Raw genomic sequence first — 21,246 nt, forward strand, 5'->3', positions numbered from 1 at the left:
TGGCATGCCAAAGAGCATCAAACAATACTACAAATTAAGTGGAGTTCAATATGCAACGAGTTGCATATTGAAGAAACACCACATTTAATTATTTAGTTCTCTCGTGTTTAAGTACTCGACAATATTAAATGTTGTTAAGCATGGCAAGAGGTGAAGCATAATTAAATTAATGGTTTAGGCAAGTTTAAATGATGCCGGAACAACAAACAACAATTCTGGTAAATCCTGATATGCATTTAGCAATTTAATGCAAACAACAATTTTAAACATTTTAAATGTTATTATCATGATGCGGATGACATATGCAAGTATTAAACAAAATTTGTTAAAAGTTGACATGAACATGATATGAAACATTTGGTCGCCATGACGAAATGAAAGGGGTGACACGGCGGCGATAACGAAAATGATGCCAAGGCATTATTCCGATGATCTGGTAGCTCACGAAGATACCGGTGCAAAAGGAAGTAGGTGTGAGTGTGTTATGCAAGGATGGTGGGGTGAACTCGGATGCTGGGTTCCCACGGGTCGACGGCGTGGCAACGAGGAGGAACAACTAACGTTCACGGACGGATACAATATCCAAACATGCATCTCATACAACTCATGCATTCGTCCACGGGCGGTCGTTCTCGGCGGTTATTCCTTCAAAGCGGATCGATTCGTAGAGGAAGTAGTCGTTCACGAGTCATCAAGGGAAGTAGTGGTACACGACGAAGATAGTGGTACATATTTTCGTAGATGTTCTGGATCATCCGTAGAGGTACTTGTCGCATCGCCGGACGTATTCGTACACGTTTCAGAAAGGAACTTGGCGTATCCATGTACTTGGCATTTTGCAATCCCATGTCCAGAGTCGTCATGTAGTCGTTCGGGCGTCGTGGAGGAACTTGACATTCACGGGATCCCGGTCTTGGCCATGAAAAAGGGCGCAGCCCACGCAAGGAGGGGAGGCCGTGGTGGGTGCACTGGATCTGCGCGTGCAGCGGTCAACGGGGTTGGGCCTTGCTGGAGGCACGCTGCGAGGGGCACGCCTCATGGTCCACCAAATGGAGCAGGGGAGGTCGTTGCGGTCAATGGGCACGGCGACCCCTCGCTGGACTTGGCGCAGTCGCGGACGAGGGATTGAGGCGGTTGGCTCCGGGATGCAGGGCACGGAGGGAGGTGTTGATCCGGTCGCTGGACGGCGTCTCCGGTGAGAACCAAGGCGAGGCAGGGGTTCAGCGGCCATGAGGTGGTCTCCTGTTACAGAGAACAAGAGAGATGAGAGGTAGACGAGAGAAAGAGAAGGAAGAAGAGGCGCGAGGAAAGAGGTCCTGGAGGTCACCGGCGTTGAGAGCTCCGATGAGCTGGTCCGGCGGCCGGACTCCGACGAAGCGCGCATGGATGATGGCGGCGGGGACAGCGCGGGACGGCGGACCGAAGAGCGAGCGTCGCTGGTGGTGGTCTTACGTGCGGCGAGCGCGGGTGCTCGAGGAGGCAAGGCGACCGGTGCTGGGGCTCTGGCGAGCTCCGACCTGAACGAAGGGGACGAGTGGTGCGGTCTTCCTGCTCGGCGCGGAGGACGGCAGATGCGGGGTGACGGCGCCATGGAAGGTGGCTGGAGGAGGCGCGGTCGGGGCCTAGCGCTGCGGAGGGAGGCGCGAGAGATCGAGAGGGAGATAGGGAGATGGGGAATGAGGTGGCGGCGCTGGAGGAGGGATCGAGCAGGGGAGAGGAAGGAGCGATCGAGAGGATCGGTCGAGCTAGGGTTAGAGGTTGTGGGGGTCGGCTGGGCCTTGGAGGCTGGCCCAGTAGAGAGGAAGGGCTGCGCCTAGGGAGGCTGGCGGCTGGGCCTTAGGCCAATTTGGTGGTGAAGGAAAAGGCCAGAGGCCTGGTCGGCTGTCTCTCCCTTATTTTCTATAGCGAAAAAAATTAATGCAAAGAAAGAAAAAGAAGTGAAGAAAAGGTTAAAGAGTTTGGGCATGGGATTATTTTCCCGGACTCACAAGAATATGCTTGTTCCAAGAAAATAGAAAAGGTCATGATTGAAAGATGTAAATTCAAACTCATTTGAATTTATTTCAAATGGGTTTGAACTAGGATTCGGTAAAAGGAAGGTTCAAAAATGTTTGGATTTTTGGCGGAGCTCCGGAATATGATGAAAGAATATATAGCAAGGTTGGAGACCAAGAATTAAGATAACAAAGGCATTGGGATAATTTGCAAGTGTGTTATGGTGAATTCCAAATTAAAGGAATATTTAATATAGCCCCCTAATATTGGGAGGATATGTTATAAAGAGAATCACCATGTGAATTCCCTCGGTTTAAATAGATCAAAAGATCTATGCAATTTATTTAGTTGAGTTTTTTTAAATGAAATGAAATGATGGCATGATGACATGATGCAATGCACATGATGCAAAGATGAATGCAACAGACAAAACAAATCACCCGACGAAACTCGGAAAACATGGAAGGCATCTGAAGCTCTGGTCTTGGGGCGTTACAACTAGGCACTGGATCAATATGTTAGTCCCAAAAATAGTATAAAAAGTTGCCAAAAGTATATGAAAGTTCTAGAATATTGGCATGGACCAATCAAAAATTATAGATACGACAGAGACGTATCAGCATCCCCAAGCATAATCCTGCTCGTCCTCGAGTAGGTAAATGATAAAAAAGATAATTTTTGATGTGGAATGCTACCTAGCATAATCTTGATCATTAATACATGAGTGATTCAAAGCAATAGTCTATCATTTGACATTAAGACAATAATACTTCAAGCATACCAACCAAGCAATTATGTCTTCTCAAAATAACATAGCCAAAGAAAGCTCATCCCTACAAAATCATATAGTTCGGCTATGCTTCATCTTCATCACACAAAATGCTCTCATCATGCACAACCCCGATGAAAAGCCAAGCAATTGTTTCATACTTTAGTATTCTCAAACTTTTTTCAACTTTCACACAATACATGAGCGCGAGCCATGTACATAGCACTACGGGTGGAATAGAATATGATGGAGGTTGTGTGGAGAAGACAAAAAGGGAGAAAGTCTCACATCGACATGGCTAATCAACGGTCTATGGAGATGCCCATCAATTGATGTTAATGCGAGGAGTAGGGATTGCCATGCAACGGATGCACTAAGAGCTATAAGTGTATTAAAGCTCAAACTGGAAACTAAGTGGGTGTGCATCCAACTTGCTTGCTCATGAAGACCTCGGGCATTTGAGGAAGCCCATCATCGAAACATACAAGCCAAGTTCTATAATGAAAATTTCCACTAATATATGAAAGTGATAACTCAAGAGACTCTCTATATGAAGAACATGGTGCTACTCTGAAGCACAAGTGTGGTAAAAGGATAGTAGCATTGCCCCTTATCTCTTTTTCTCTCATTTTTTTTTGTTTTTTTGTTTTTTGTGGGCTTCTTTGGCCTCCTTTTTTTATTTGGGCTTCTTTGGCCTCTTTTATTTTTTTAAGTCCGGAGTCTCATGCCGACTTGTGGGGGAATCATAGTCTCCATCATCCTTTCCTCACTGGGTCGATGCTCTAATAATGATGATCATCACACTTTTATTTACTTACAACTCAATATTACAACTCGATGTCTAGAACAAAGTATGACTCTATATGAATGCCTCTGGCAGTGTACCAAGATGTGCAATGATCTAGCGTAGCAATGACATCAAAAAAATGGACAAGCCATGAAAACATCATGCTAGCTATCTTATGATCATGCAAAGCAATATGACAATAAATGCCCAAGTCATGTATATGATGATGATGGAAGTTGCATGGCAATATATCTCGGAATGGCTATGGAAATGCCATGATAGGTAGGTATGGTGGCTGTTTTGAGAAAGATATAAGGAGGCTTGTGTGTGATAGAGCGTATCATATCACGAGGTTTGCATGCACCGGCGAAATTTGCACCGACTCTCAAGGTGAGAAAGGGCAATGCAGGTATCAGAGAGGCTAGCAATGATGGAAGGGTGATAGTGTGTATAATCCATGGACTCAACATTAGTCATAAAGAACTCACATACTTATTGCAAAAATCTACAAGTCATCAAAACCAAGCACTACGTGCATGCTCCTAGGGGGATAGATTGGTAGGAAAAGACCATCGCTCGTCCCCGACCGCCACTCATAAGGAAGGCAATCAAAGAAACACCTCATGCTTCAAATTTGTCACACAACGGTTATCATACGTGCATGCTACGGGACTTGCAAACATCAACACAAGTATTTCTCAATTTCACAATTACTCAACTAGCACGAATCTAATATCACCACTTTATATCGCAAAACTATTGCAAGGACCCAAACATATCATATTCAGTGATCTACAAGTTTTATGTAGGATTTTATGACTAACCATATGAATGACCAATTCCTGTCATCTCTCTAAATAGATATAAGTGAAGCAAGAGAGTTTAATTCTTTCTACAAAAGGTATGCCCACGCTCTAACAAATATAAGTGAAGCAAAAGAGCTTTCTACAAGTGTCGGTTTTCTAAGTGAAGAGAAACAGGCAATCCAAACTTCAAATTATATAAGCGAAGCACATGAAGCATTCTATAAAGCCATACTCAAAAGATATAAGTGAAGTGCAAAGAACATTCTTTAAATCAACCATGGACTATCTCATACCAGCATGGTGCATAAAAGAAAAGTGAAAACTATATGCAAAAGATGCTCCAAGATTTGCACATATCACATGAATGAAATGAATCCGAAAACATACCGATACTTGTTGAAGAAAGATGGGATGCCTTCCGTGGCATCCCCAAGCTTAGAAGCTTGAGTCTCCTTGAATATTTACTTGGGGTGCCTTGGGAATCCCCAAGCTTGAGCTCTTGCCTCTCCTCCTTCTCCTCACATCGAGACCTCCTCGATCTTCAAACACTTCATCCACACAAAACTCAACAGAAAGCTCGGTAAGATACGTTAGTATAATAAAGCAAATCACCACTCTAAGTACTGTTGCAAACCAATTCATATTTTGTTTTCTCATTGTAGCTACTTTAATATAAATTTTCCATGGCTTTATCCACTGATAGAAATCGATAGTTTCATCAAAACAAGCAAACTATGCATCAAAAACAAAATCTGTCTGAAACAGGACAGTATGTAGTAATCTGAACATTCACCATACTTTTGGTACTCCAAAAATTCTGAAACAATTAGGAAAAATAAACAATTTGTATATCAATACAGTGCAAAAGCTTTCAGAACCGTTTGATGCTCTAGTAAAAAATGTAAAATCACGCACTACAGCCAAAGTTTCTGTTTTGCACCGCACAAACCAACAAGCAATGTAAACATCCTAAAGGCAAATCTTGGCACATTATTTTCATAATACAATGGATTTGTACTTTATAAAATCACACAACAAAAATAAATGACTCTCTAAAACTTCCGAGTTGTCTCCCTGGCAGCGTGATGTCTACTACACAATCTTCTTCTTGTAGACGTTGTTGGGCCTCCGAGTGCATAGGTTTGTAGGACAGTAGCAAATTTCCCTCAAGTGGATGACCTAAGGTTTATCAATCCGCGGGAGGCGTAGGATGAAGATGGTCTCTCTCAAGCAACCCTGCAACCAAATAACAAAGAGTCTCTTGTGTCCCCAAAACACCCAATACAATGGTAAATTGTATAGGTGCACTAGTTCGGCAAAGAGATGGTGATACAAGTGCAATATGGATGGTAGATATGGGTTTTTGTAATCTGAAAATATAAAAACAGTAAGGTAACTAATGATAAAAGTGAGCACAAACGGTATTGCAATGCTAGGAAACAAGGCCTAGGGTTCATACTTTCACTAGTGCAAGTTCTCTTTGAAGGAAATATGCCCTAGAGGCAATAATAAAGATATTATTTATTTCCTTATATCATGATAAATGTTTATTATTCATGCTAGAATTGTATTAACCGGAAACATAATACATGTGTGAATACATAGACAAACAGAGTGTCACTAGTATGCCTCTACTTGACTAGCTCGTTAATCAAAGATGGTTATGTTTCCTAACCATAAACAAAGGAGTTGTTATTTGATTAACAGGATCACATCATTAAGTGAATGATCTGATTGACATGACCCATTTCATTAGCTTAGCACCCGATCGTTTAGTATGTTGCTATTGCTTTCTTCATGACTTATACATGTTCCTATAACTATGAGATTATGCAACTCCCGTTTACCGGAGGAACACTTTGGGTGCTACCAAACGTCACAACGTAACTGGGTGATTATAAAGGAGTACTACAGGTGTCTCCAAAGGTACATGTTGGGTTGGCGTATTTCGAGATTAGGATTTGTCACTCCGATTGTCGGAGAGGTATCTCTGGGCCCTCTCTCCACGTGCGTGAGTGAGCGGATCAACATAGGAGCCTGTGATCAAAGCCTCATTACACAATTGTTCGCCCAGTTAGTTGTTGAGCATGAGTGTTATACGACGCCAGCGATGTTCAAGATGCACGTTGTCCACTTGGCGAAAGCGGTTAACGACGCATTAGGTTGAACCTCAGGGTACTCTGGACGACTCCGGACGGGACACGAGATAGGTACCCGCGGTCGTGATGTCAACGATTCAGGATCGGACAGGTCCAAACGTACATCCTTACGTGTTCTTACACCAATGAAGAGAAAGACACGGTATGTTGTCTCTCAGATAGCAGGTTCCCCTGGATGCAGATAAGCATCTGCTCCGTAGAAATATGTCACGAGCCTATTCAGCATGGACATCCAGTGCTTAGTGCGGACCGCTAATATTGATGGTCATCGGACGGAGATTTTGTATCTGCGAGGGCCATGTGGTCTAACGCAAATAGAAGTTCCGTCCTTTCTCGCCTCGACACTGGGTTGATTGAGTCAGAAAGGACGCTCTCACACGTTCCCATGCGCTGGTATACAGTATATGAGTTCTCACGCTTTTGAAGTGCCTGTGAAGATGTAGGCCCTTCCGATGCCTGTGTTAGATAGCTCAGGGCCCCGTAGTCCCATGAAGCCGTGATGTGCCATACCCGCTGCATAGCACTGCATACGGCTGAAGTTGCTATCGGATATCATTGGGCCCCGGCCAGTCCATTCGAACATGAGAGAGGCCTTCACCTTGGTGAGCCTTGCGGATGACCTATTCGGACACGTGGAGGTTCCGCGTGGCGCACGATTACTGGGGATAAACCGGGGTTGGCTCTCATTAGGCACTTCTTAGGGCTTGCGCGCGGGCTGTGACCGAGAACCGCGCTCGGTGAAGTTATCGGGGAGCACCTTTATGGCGGTTCGCTAATCGTCGAGAACAGTAGAGCAGTGATATACGATGTGCTTCCGAGACGTGCTGGGGCAGGCCGCAGCGTCGTCCCTTCCTCCTTAGTACAATATGATAGGAACAAGTGGATGGCCATTTGGCTCTTGGCGCCGGTTCCCTTCTTTTCTCTTCTGGCCTCTCCCTTGGTCTTAGTGTCTCGCGTATCAATGAAACAGTGGGCGAGTTCCTTGGATTTCCCCTGGCCGTGGTTCGCCGTGCTAGGACTCCTCCTGCGCTGTTGCGCTCCGTCCCTAACCTCCCGGCCGCCCCGGTCGCGCTAGACGGCGCCCGCGGTGTGGTATCCTTTAATATACGGAGGAGGGGCACCCTTAGGACACACAAGTGATCCTCGTGATCGTTCCTTGCCGTGTGCGGTGCCCCTGCCTACCATGATTCCTACACATACGTAGGTACTTCCGATTGTAAGCTCGCCTTCCTTTTGTCTGTTTTTACCATCGCTCGTAGGCGGGAAGCACCCCCTGCGTTCGCCAAGCCCACAACTGCGCAGAACCTCGTGTCCTAGATCTGGTGCCGCCAACGGGATCCCGACGCTGATAAGGCATGATTCCCTAAGGTCAACGGCGCCTGAGATAACCAGCACTTAGGGTGAGCTCGACTAAACCTGCTTAACGTAGTGTGCCAGTTCATTATAAAGCGTCATATCAGGTCAAGAGCCCGGCACTCGACAGGCATAGGACAGAGCATAAGGCGCCTGCTGAGGAGAGTGAGTCCACTCAAAACAATCCAAACTTAAGTTATCCTACAGAAAACGACGAGCTTGACGGTCAACGCGACACAGGCTTAGTCCTGATAGAAAATCCTATCGAGAACCTGCCACACGACAATAACGATTTTGAGCTTCATTTTTGTTCCGATACACAAGTACCCCTAATTGGGGGTGGCATTCTCGTTGGTTCTTTCCGTGAATGCTCCAGGAAGGAAGAAGTACACATTAATTATGACAAGAAGCAGCGCGCCAACGGTTCACGGAGCGCACGGCTCCAGCGCTCCTGAGCTCAACCGGACCCCCGCCTCGTGCTTCATTGTGGCGGCGACGAGGAGAACAATCCCCTCACGGGTTTTTTTACGACTACGGTTGAACGGGTGATCTCGTCACCAGCGCCGTTGTGCTGACTGGAAGCTCCATCCGCACGGACAGCTTTCGCCCTGACATCGAGCATGCCACGTGGCGAGCGGGTGTGGCATCAGGGAAGCAGCGCCTGATACTTGTGCCATTACAAAACTAGAAGCTACCGGGAGGCTGCCGGGGTCGACAGCACGGGCGGTACCCCATCCTTTGTCGCACCACGCCAAGGCGGTGAACACAGGTCGCTCTGCACTTCCCGTTTCGCGTTTCCCGCATGTCTGTGGCAGCACGCGACACGCGCCGTCGACATCTTTCCCCACACACCTCACATTAGAGGCGCACGATATTCCACACGTTGTGCTAACGCTTCCTTGTGGTTCTACAAGGGTACGTAGATCATGCTCTCCCCTCTCGTTGCTATGCATCACCATGATCTTGCGTTGTGCGTTAGGAAAAATTTTTTGAATTACTACGTTCCCACACATCTCAACATAGGTTTATATTGAGATCATTAAACTCCCTCAAACATGCACAAAGAGTCACTCCAAGTCATAATAGTGGGAGGAGAACAAAGACGATAGCCGATTATTGTAGGGTTACGGTACAATCAACTCACGGCATACGAAGGGTTATTCTTTCTGACGATTTCTATATCAAGAGAGTCCGTGTAAATAATCACCGAATGCCGCTATTCTATGCTATACGTATATTTCTCACAGCTCTATCATAGGTTTTGTAACTGAATAACACCTTAGACACAATCAGACCGGCAAAAACATCGCTAATAGATACACCCATAAGGATACTTCAAATATGCCACCTCAAGGAGTATTTCTCGTTGTTAGTATGCCTTTTAATCGCAGTAAATGTGAGTATCTGCATCCATATAAAGACCAACGTTCAGTGCATGCAAGGTTACACACAGAACTCAACGAACTAGTTACTTTCAATTACGCAGTGCCCCAAGAGCTAATTTGCTACCAGTAATGATCTGCAAAGAAGTACGAAGGTAAAACCAGTTGCAACCGCGTCAACTAGAATGTCGTGATAATAGTCTCACGAAAATGAGTCACGAATGGTCGGCATAAGTTCACAAGGTCATGGAACTCGCAAGTTGATCACCAAAACATACATCAAGTGGATCATGTGAATATCCCATTGTCACCACAGATAAGCACACACAAGAAATACATCAAGTGTTCTCAAATCCTTAAAGACTCAATCCGATAAGATAACTTCAAAGGGAAAACTCAATCCATTACAAGAGAGTAGAGGGGGAGAAACATAATAAGATACAACTATAATAGCAAAGCTCGCGATACATCAAGACCGTGTCGAATCAAGAACACGAGAGAGAGAGAGAGAGAGAGAGATCAAACACATAGCTACTGGTACATACCCTCAGCCCCGAGGGTGAACTACTCCCTCCTCGTCATGGAGAGCGCCAGGATAATGAAGATGGCCACCGGAGAGGGATTCCCCCCTCCGGCAGGGTGCCGGAACGGGTCTAGATTGGTTTTCGGTGGCTACAAAGGCTTGCGGCGATGGAACTCCCGATCTAGGTTATGTTCTGGAAGTTTGGGTATATATAAGAGGTGTTGGAGTCGGGAAAAAGTCACGGGGGTCCCCGAGGCGGCCACGAGGTAGGGGGCGCGCCCAGGGAGGTAGGGCGCGCCCCCACCCTCGTGGGTGCCTCGGGACTCTTCTGGCCCATCTCCGGTACTCCGTGGGCTTCTTCTGATCCAAAAATTATCTTCGTGACTTTTCAGGTCAATTAGACTCCGTTTGGTTTTCCTTTTCTGCAATACTCAAAAACAAGGAAAAAACAGAAACTAGTACTGGGCTCTAGGTTAATAGGTTAGTCCCAAAAATCATATAAAATAGCATATAAATGCATATGAAACATCCTAGATGGATAATATAATAGCATGGAACAATAAAAAATTATAGATACGTTGGAGACGCATCAAGCATCCCCAAGCTTAATTCCTGCCCGCCCTCGAGTAGGTAAATGATAAAAATAGAATTTTTGATGTGGAATGCTACCTAGCATAATTATCAATGTAATTTTCTTTATTGTGTCAAGAATATTCAGATCCATGAGATTCAAAACAAAAGTTTAATATTGACACAAAAACAATAATACTTCAAGCATACTAATAAAGCAATCATGTCTTCTCAAAATAACATGGCCAAAGAAAGCTATCCCTACAAAATCATATAGTCTGGCTATACTCTATCTTCATCACACAAAATATTTAAATCATGCACAACCCCGGTGACAAGCCAAGCAATTGTTTCATACTTTTGATGTTCTCAAACTTTTTCAATCTTCACGCAATACATGAGCGTGAGCCATGGACATAGCACTATAGCTGGAACAGAATATGATGATGGAGGTTGTGTGGAGAAGACAAAAAAGGAGAAGACAGTCTGACATCAACTAGGCTTATCAACGGGCTATGGAGATGCCCATCAATAGATATCAATGTGAGTGAGGGATTGCCATGCAATGGATGCACTCGAGCTATAAGTGTATGAAAGCTCAAAAATAAACTAAGTGGGTGTACATCCAACTTGCTTGCTCAAGAAGACCTAGGACATTTTGAGGAAGCCCATCATTGGAATATACAAGCCAAGTTCTATAATGAAAGATTCCCACTAGTATATGAAAGTGACAACATAGGAGACTCTCTATCATCAAGATCATGGTGCTACTTTGGAGCACAAGTGTGGTAAAAGGATAGTAGCATTGCCCCTTCTCTCTTTTTCTCTCATTTTTTTTGTTTTTTTGGGCCTTCTCTTTTTTATGGCCTCTTTTTTCTCTTTTTATTTTTTTATTTTTCGTCCGGAGTCTCATCTTGACTTGTGGGGGAATCATAGTCTCCATCATCCTTTCCTCACATGGGACAATGCTCTAATGATGATGATCATCACAATTTTATTTACTTACAACTCAAGAATTACAACTCGATACGTAGAACAAAATATGACTCTATGTGAATGCCTCCGGCGGTGTACCGGGATGTGCAATGATTCAAGAGTGACATGTATGAAATTATGAACGGTGGCTTTGCCACAAATACGATGTCAACTACATGATCATGCAAAGCAATATGACAAAGATGGAGAATGTCATAATAAACAGAACGGTGGAAAGTTGCATGGAAATATATCTCGGAATGGCTATGGAAATGCCATAATAGGTAGGTATGGTGGCTGTTTTGAGGAAGGTGTATGGTGGGTTTATGGTACCGACGAAAGTTGCGCGGTTCTAGAGAGGCTAGCAATGGTGGAAGGATGAGAGTGCGTATAATCCATGGACTCAACATTAGTCATAAAGAACTCACATACTTATTGCAAAAATCTATTAGTTATCGAAATGAAGTACTACGCGCATGCTCCTAGGGGGATAGATTGATAGGAAAAGACCATCGCTCGTCCCCGTCCGCCACTCATAAGGAAGACAATCAAAAAATAAATCATGCTCCGACTTCATCACATAACGGTTCAGCATGCGTGCATGCTATAGGAATCACAAACTTTAACACAAGTATCTCTCAAATTCACAACTACTCCCTAGCATGACTCTAATATTACCATCCTCATATCTCAAAACAATCATAAGGAATCAAACTTCACATAGTATTCAATGCACTTTATATGAAAGTTTTTATTATACCCATCTTGAATGCCCATCATATTAGGACTAAATTCATAACCAAAGCAAATTACCATGCTGTTTAGGACTCTCAAAATAATATAAGTGAATCATGAGAGTTCATCTATTTCTTCAAAATAAAACCACCGCCGTGCTCTAAAATGATATAAGTGAAGCATTAGAGGAAATGAAAAACTACTCTAAAAGATACAAGTGAAGATCAATGAGTAGTCGAATAATTATGCAACTATGTGAAGACTCTCTAACATTTAAGAATTTTAGATCTTGGTATTTTATTCAAACAGCAAGCAAAACAAAATAAAATAAAATGATGCTCCAAGCAAAACACATATCATGTGGTGAATAAAAATATAGCCTCAAGTAAAGTTACCGTTGAACGAAGACGAAAGAGGGGATGCCATTCGGGGCATCCCCAAGCTTAGGCTCTTGGTTGTCCTTGAATATTACCTTGGGGTTCCTTGGGCATCCCCAAGCTTAGGCTCTTGCCACTCCGTATTCCATAGAACATCGAATGTTTACCCAAAACTTGAAAACTTCACAACACAAAACTTAATAGAAAACTTGTAAGCTCCGGTAGTATAAGAAAATAAATCACCACTTTGGCACTGTTGTGAACTCATTCTAAATTCATATTGGTGCAATATATACTGTATTCCAACTTCTCTATGGTTCATACCCTCCAATACTACTCATAGATTCATCAAAATAAGCAAACAACACATAGAAAACAGAATCTGTCAAAAACAGAATAGTCTGTAATAATATGTAGGTTTCAAGTACTTCTGTAATTCCAAAAATCCTGAGAAATTAGTAAGTCCTAGGCAATTTGTTTATTAATCTACTTCAAGTGGAATTGGTATTTTATCGTTCTCTGGTAAAAAAATGAAAATTATTCTCGTGAGCGCATACTTTCTATTTTTTACAGCAAGATCAAATAACAAATGAAAATTATTCTCGTGAGCGCATACTTTCTGTTTTTTACAGCAAGATCAAATAACAATCACCCAAGAAGATCCTAAAGGCTTTACTTGGCACAAACAGTAATTAAAATATAAAAAACACAATCATAACAGAGGATAGATGATTTAATTATTACTAAATAGGAACAAAAAGCAAGTAACAAAATAAAAATTGGGTTGCCTCCCAACAAGCGCAATCGTTTAACGCCCCTAGCTAGGCATGATGATTTCAATGATGCTCACATAAAAGATAATAATTTAAACATAAAGAGAGCATCATTAAGAATATGACTAGCACATTTAAGTCTAACACACTTCCTATGCATAGGTATTTTGTGAGCAAACAACTTATGGGAACAATAATCAACTAGCATAGGAAGGCAAAACAAGCATAACTTTAAAACTTTAAGCACATAGAGAGGAAACTTGATATTATTGCAATTCCTACAAGCATATATTCCTCCCTCATAATAAATTTCAGTAGCATCATGAATGAATTCAACAATATAACCATCACATAAAACATTCTTTTCATGATCTACAAACATAGAAAATTTACTATTCTCCACATAAGCAAAATTCTTATTCGGAATAGTGGGAGCGTCATAAGAAACTCGAATACTATAAATTGTTTCCACATTAAAAGAGTAATGTTCAGAAAAAGGGTAATCATAATCATGACAAGTTTTATAAATATAATCATCTCTACTTTTTATAGTATAAGTATCATCACAATAATATCATAAGTAGCAACTTTGTTCTCATCATAATCAATTGAAACCTCTTCCAAGATAGTGGAATCATTACTAAATAAAGTCATGACCTCACCAAATCCACTTTTATAATTATCACAATAAGATTCAACATCCTCCAAAGTAGCGGGATCATTACTTCCTAAAGTTGACACTCTTCCAAACCCACTTTCATCATTGTAATCATCATAAATAGGAGGCATGCTATCATCATAATAAATTGCATATCAAAACTTGGGAGGTTAAATATATCATATTCATGAAACATAGCATCCCCAAGCTTGGGACAAACATTAATTGCAGCAAATAAATTCTCAAACATGTCATTCTCATCAAACATAGCATCCCCAAGCTTGGGCCTTTTCATATGATAAGCATAATCACTGTCGTCATTAATAGTATGGATAGCACCAATAGTATAGCAATTATCATCATCACAATGAGTAATAGGAGCAACATCATTTGGGAGGGATACCTTTTTACCTTTGCTTCTACGTCTTTTCTTTTTCTTCTTCGCATCATGTGTGGGTTTAACCCTCTTTTTGGAGCTCCTTATTAATGAGAATGGTTGGATAGAAGGCCCCTCCTCGTTACCTGATTCATCATAAGAAAAAATAGGAGGATATTGGGAAATCTCTTCCCTTTCATTAGTATTCTCTTCACCTTCTAATTGTTTTCTTGACTTTATGTAATTGGCAATATAAGGATTCTCAATGCAATTCACCACACAATACATATAAATTTCCTCTAGATCAAAATCAAGAACTTTATCAAGGACAAATTCTGGAATATCCTTAGTTATACATTTCATTTCTTCATAACCCAGAAGCAAACTAAGTTCATTATGATGCGCAAGGGAAATCAAATCATCACAAGTTTTGGAAACGGTTCGATCATGAAACAATTTGCATTGGATATTTAAATGACCACGTTCATTGCAAAGTTCACAACGATGGCTAAGTAAATTTAAATTTTCAGCACAAACATCTAGCCTTTCTTGCAACCATTTAGTTTCTAAATACTTATGCCTCTTGCAAAATCTATCTTCCCTATTTGGTGTGTACTTGCAAACCCTATGCACTCCATAAAAATTGGCATGCTTATAAGAGACATTTTCATCATGACTCGTGCAATCATCATTAGTACTATGGATATTCAAAGAGTTCGTACTAACAACATTGCAATCATGCTCATCATTCAAAGATTTAGTGCCAAACATTTTAATGCACTCTTGTTCTAGCATTTTGGCACAATTATCGGAATCCTTATTTTCATGAAAGATATTAAAAAGATGAAGCATATGAGGTACCCTCAATTCCATTTTTTGTAATTTTCTTTTATAGACTAAACTAGTGATAAAACAAAAAACTAAAAGATTCGATTGCAAGATCTAAAGATGTACCTTCAAGCGCTAACCTCCCCGACAATGGAGCCAGAAAAGAGCTGATGTCTACTACACAACCGTCTTCTTGTAGACCTTGTTGGGCCTCCAAGTGCAGAGGTTTGTAGGACAGTAGAAAATTTTCCTCAAGTGGATGACCTAAGGTTTATCAATCCGTGGGAGGCGTAGGATGAAGATGGTCTCTCTCAAACAACCTTGCAACCAAATAGCAAAGAGTCTCTTGTGTCCCCAACACACCCAATACAATGGTAAATTGTATAGGTGCACTAGTTCGGCGAAGAGGTGATACAAGTGCAATATGGATGGTAGATATAGGTTTTTTAATCTGAAAATATAAAAACAACAAGGTAACTAATGATAAAAGTGAGCGGAAACGGTATTGCAATGCTAGGAAACAAGGCCTAGGGTTCATACCTTCACTAGTGCAAGTTCTCTCAACAATAATAACATAATTGGATCATATAACTTCCCTCAACATGCAACAAAGAGTCACTCCAAAGTCACTAATAGCGGAGAACAAATGAAGAGATTGTTGTAGGGTACGAAACCACCTCAAAGTTATTATTTCTGATCGATCTATTCAAGAGTCCGTAGTAAAATAACACGAAGCTATTCTTTCCGTTCGATCTATCCTAGAGTTCATACTAGAATAACACCTTAAGACACAAATCAACCAACACCCTAATGTCACCTAGATACTCCAATGTCACCTGAAGTATCCGTGGGCATGATTATACGATATGCATCACACAATCTCAAATTCATCTATTCAACCAACACAAAGAACTTCAAAGAGTGCCCCAAAGTTTATACCGAAGAGTCAAGATGAAAATGTGTGCCAACCCCTATGCATAAGTTCACGAGGTCACGGAACTCGCAAGTTGATGATAAAAACATACATCAAGTGGATCACATGAATATCCCACTGTCACCATAGATAAGCACATGCAAGCCATACATCAAGTGTTCTCAAATCCTTAAAGACTCAATCCGATAAGATAACTTCAAAGGGAAAACTCAATCCATTACAAGAGAGTAGAGGGGGAGAAACATCATAAGATCCAACTATAATAAAAAAGCTCGCGATACATCAAGATTGTGTCGAATCAAGAACACGAGAGAGAGAGAGAGATCAAACACATAGCTGCTTGTACATACCCTCAGCCCCGAGGGTGAACTACTCCCTCCTCGTCATGGAGAGCCGGGATGATGAAGATGGCCACCGAAGAGGGATTCCCCCCTCCGGTAGGGTACCAAAACGCAAGGCCAGCCCTGAGGGGGGCAGAGGGGGGGCCGCCCCGGGCCCCCAATTAGGAAGGGCCCCCGAAGGCTAATGACCCCATTCCCTTGCGTTGTGATATTTAGGAAACACTTGTGATTTTTAGGAAAGAATTCTTTCCCATGTTAACAGATTGACTGATTCTTAAAAAGGTAATGGATTATTTCCTATGTTACATATCGACTGATTTTTTGCATGCATGATGTTTAGGAAATAATTCTTTTCCACGTAACAGATTGACCTGATTCTCAAAAAGGGAAAGAACTATAACAGATCGATTAATTCCGGACTTACCGCACGCGCGTGGTCTTCTCGTCTTTCTACTTCATCTCTGGAGCAAAACAGCCATGCTATTGCCAAGATCGCCTGTGTCGTCTACTTGTGATATTCGAAGGTTCCATTAACCTCCTCTTCAATGCAAATCTCCTCTTTTTAGTCATTTCAGATTGTTCGGTTCGTGAAGTTAATCCTCGTACATATCTCTCTCACACTCTAATTTCTTGTATTGTTTGGAATAGAAAATGGAAACTAGGGCTTCTGTTCGTGACTCGCAAGCAGAAGCAAAAGCTTGCAATTTTTAATTTTCTAGCCATCCAGGTAAATCGCTCCATGCCTCTTTCTTACTATTTATATAGTATTCAATTAGCAGTGTTCTTAATTTCTTGTATTGTATGTTTGTGTGCTAACTAGTAGCAAGAATGCTATTAATTTATCAAGATTTCATCTGGAAAATATCATCTAACAATGATAAGAAAAAAGAGAACATGCAAATGAGTTTATTGAGTGCCAGAAAAGTACATCTACTAATTCCCCGCAAATAAAGAAAGTACTTCTGCTAGGGATTTTGAGGAGCTACTTTAGTTAGTTACTGTTGAATAACAACCTAGCGAAAAATTATAGGATAATAAAAATATTAGTTGGCACCAAAGGTTAATTCAACTAATGGAAAAAATATATAAGTATTTATTAACAAGAGCGACAAAATTTTATGTGAATGATTATGACCCCAGTTTTTTTTAAATAGTCGACATGACAAGGCAACATAAATTCTAGTGTCATGAGTATTCACTTGCATTTGAAATAATAAAAAGTATATGGGTTTAGGGCCCCTTTTGTTATCTTGCCCCGGGCCCCCGAAATCTCAGGTCCGGGCCTACCGAAACGGGTCTAGATTGGTTTTCGGTGGCTACGGAGGCTTGCGGCGGTGGAAGTCCTGATCTTGGTTATGTTCTGGAAGTTTGGGTATATATAAGAGGTGTTGGAGTCAGGAACAAGTCAGGGGGTGCCCGAGGCGGCCACGAGGTAGGGGGGCATGACCCCACCCTCGTGGGTGCCTCGAGACTCTTCTGGCCCATCTCCGGTAATCCGTGGGCTTCTTCTAGTCCAAAAATTATCTCCGTGAATTTTCAGGTCAATTGGACTCCGTTTGGTTTTCCTTTTCTGCAATACTCAAAAACAAGGAAAAAATGAAACTGGCACTGGGCTCTAGGTTAATAGGTTAGTCCCAAAAATCATATAAAATAGCATATAAATGCATATAAAACATCCTAGATGGATAATATAATAGCATGGAACAATCTAAAATTATAGATACGTTGCAGACGTATCAGTGTCTAGATTGGATCTGGTGGTTCTGGACTCTGCGGCGACTGGATGAATATTTCATCGACGCTTTTAGGGTTTCTGGAATATTGTGGTATTTATCAATGTTGGGGATATCGCTTATCGGGAACTTATCTGTCAACCCATGATAAGGGGTAAATCGGCCAGTTTATCGGCATATCGGCCGATTTATCGCCATATCGGCTGATTTATCGGCCGATTTATCTTATCGGTCTGACAGCGGTAAGCGATAAATTGGCCGATTTATCAGCATATCGGAAGATATCTTGAACAATGGTATTTATAGAGCAAAGAGGCGGTCCGGGGGGCACCCGAGGTGGGCACAACCTACCAGAACACGCTAGGGCCTCCTGGCGTGCCCTGGTGGGTTGTCCCCTCCTCGGGACTCCCCCAGGTGCAACCAGGGCCCATCTGCTTCATTTTGGCCCATAAAAATCATCATGAAGTTTCGTGGCATTTGGACATGGTTTGATATTGATTTCCCGCGATGTAAAAAAACATGGAAAAACAGAAATGGCACTTGGCACTATGTCAATAGGTTAGTACCAAAAATGATATAAAATGCTGACTATAAAATGGTTATAAAACATCCAAGATTGATAGTAAAACAACATGGAACAATCAAAAATTATAGATACGTTGGAGACGTATCAGCATCCCCAAGCTTAACTCCTACTCGTCCTCGAGTAGGTAAGTGATAAAAACAATTTTTTTGATGTGGAGTGATGTTCATCAAGTAATATCATATTCTTTTCTTTATAGCATGGAAATTTGGACTTTTATGTGATTCAAAGTGCTACGTCTTGAGCTTGCGTTGGTTTTCCCCGAAGAGGAAGGGATGATGCAGCAGAGTAGCGTAAGTATTTCCCTCAGTTTTTGAGAACCAAGGTATCAATCCAGTAGGAGGCCACGCTCAAGTCCCTCGTACCTCCACAAAATGATAGCTACTCGCAACCAACGCGATTAGGGGTTGTCAAGCCCTTCACGGTCACTTACGAGAGTGAGATCTGATAGATAGAATATTTTTGGTATTTTTGATATAAAGATGAAAGGTAAAAAGTAAAGGCAAAGTAAATAGCAAAACAGTATTAAAGTGATGGAGATTGATATGATGAGAATAGACCCGGGGGCCATATGTTTCACTAGTGGCTTCTCTCAAGAGCATAAGTATTCTACAGTGGGTGAACAAATTACTGTTGAGCAATTGATAGAATTGTGCATAATTATGAGAATATCTAGGAATGATCATGTATATAGGCATCACGTCCGTGACAAGTAGATCGAAACGATTCTGCATCTACTACTATTACTCCACTCATTGACCGCTATACAGCATGCATCTAGAGTATTAAGTTAAAAACAGAGTAACGCCTTAAGCAAGATGACATGATGTAGAGAGATAAATTCATGCAATATGAAATAAACCCCATCTTGTTATCCTCGATGGCAACGATACAATACGTGCCTTGCTGCCCCTTCTGTCACTGGGTAAGGACACCGCAAGATCGAACCCAAAGCTAAGCACTTCTCCCATGGCAAGAACTACCAATCTAGCTGGCCAAACCAAACGGATAATTCAAAGAGACTTGCAAAGATAACCAATCATACATAAAAGAATTCAGAGAAGATTCAAATATTATTCATAGATAGACTTGATCATAAACCCACAATTCATCGGTCTCAACAAACACACCGCAAAAAGAAGATTACATCGAATAGATCTCCACGAAAGAGGGGGAGAACTTTGTATTGAGATTCAAAGAGAGAGAAGAAGCCATCTAGCTACTAACTATGGACCCAAAGGTCTGAGGTAAACTACTCACACTTCATCGGAGAGGATATGGTGATGTAGAAGCCCTCCGTGATGACGGCCCTCTTCCGGCGGAGCTCCGAAATAGGCCCCAAGATGGGATCTCGTGGATACAGAAAGTTGCAGTGGTGGAATTAGGTTTTTGGCTCATGTTCTGATCGTTTGGGGGTACATATGTATATATAGGAGGAAGAAGTACACCGGAGGAGCAACGAGGGGCCCACGAGGCAGGGGGCGCGCCCTAGGGGTGGGGGCGCCCCCCACCCTCATGACCGCCTCTTTTGTTCCTTGGAGTAGGGTCCAAGTCTCCTGGATCACGTTCGGTGAGAAAATCACGTTCCCGAAGATTTTATTCCGTTTGGACTCCGTTTGATATTTCGTTTTTTTGAAACACTAAAATAGGCAAAAAAATAGCAATTCTGGGCTGGGCCTCCGGTTAATAGGTTAGTCCCAAAAATAATATAAAAGTGGAAAATAAAGCCCAATATAGTCCAAAACAGTAGATAATATAGCATGGAGCAATCAAAAATTATAGATACGTTGGAGACGTATCACAAAGCAATAGTCTAGTTTTGACATAATAATTTAGATACTCAAGCATATCAACAAGCAACCATGTCTTTCAAAATATCAATGCTAATTTTTTTATCCCTAGCCCATCATGCTCAAACATTGATCCATTCATGAAACACACTCGAATATTAACTACACCCAATACTTGAGCACGATCATATTGCCTCCTAGTTGGTGCTTTTTATGAGAAAAGATGGAGACTCAAATTTCAAAATAAAAATTGCATAAAGTAAAAGAAAGGCCCTTCGCAGAGGGAAGTAGGGATTTGTAGAGGTGCCAGAGCTCAAAGCGAAAGATTAGGATAAAAACATTTTGGGAGGTGTATCCGTCCAACCAATGAAAACGACTTAGAGTTCCCAACACTTTCCATTCTAGATATGCCATAGGCGGTTCCCAAACAGAAAATAAAGTTTATTCCTTTTTCCACAATTCTTTCACTTTCCATGGCTAGCCTTATCCACGGGTACCCTCCATACCAACACTTTCCAAAGGAATTTATTATTTGACAACATAAAGTAAATTCAAATTATTATTTTCTGCATTTCGGGACTGTGCATCCCTAGGATCTTTTCCTTACTCTCGTGCAATGACAAGTGTATAAACACTCATCTCGAGAATAACACATCCAGCATGGAAAATATTAGCCGCCCATTACCGTTCCGTGAGCGAAAGAAACACACAAAATAGAAGTTTATTTTGAAAATTAGAGATGGCACATGCAAATTTGCTTAGAACGGGAAAAGAATACCGCATATAGGTAGATATAGTG

The 21,246-nt window shown here is 41.8% G+C and overlaps 1 protein-coding gene across 1 annotated transcript; it reads right to left on the reverse strand.

Moving 5' to 3' along the window:
- Positions 1 to 665: 665 nt before the first annotated feature.
- Positions 666 to 2,103, reverse strand: LOC125541328 (proline-rich receptor-like protein kinase PERK2). The gene is made up of 2 exons (XM_048704770.1): positions 1,328 to 2,103; positions 666 to 1,242 (listed from the first exon to the last, which is right to left on the reverse strand). The coding sequence occupies exons 1-2, from the start codon at positions 1,589 to 1,591 to the stop codon at positions 1,036 to 1,038; spliced, it is 471 nt and encodes a 156-aa protein (XP_048560727.1). The 5' UTR covers positions 1,592 to 2,103; the 3' UTR covers positions 666 to 1,035.
- Positions 2,104 to 21,246: the final 19,143 nt, after the last annotated feature.

Source organism: Triticum urartu, chromosome 2 (assembly GCF_003073215.2).
Source record: "Triticum urartu cultivar G1812 chromosome 2, Tu2.1, whole genome shotgun sequence".
Lineage (NCBI taxonomy): Eukaryota > Viridiplantae > Streptophyta > Magnoliopsida > Poales > Poaceae > Triticum > Triticum urartu.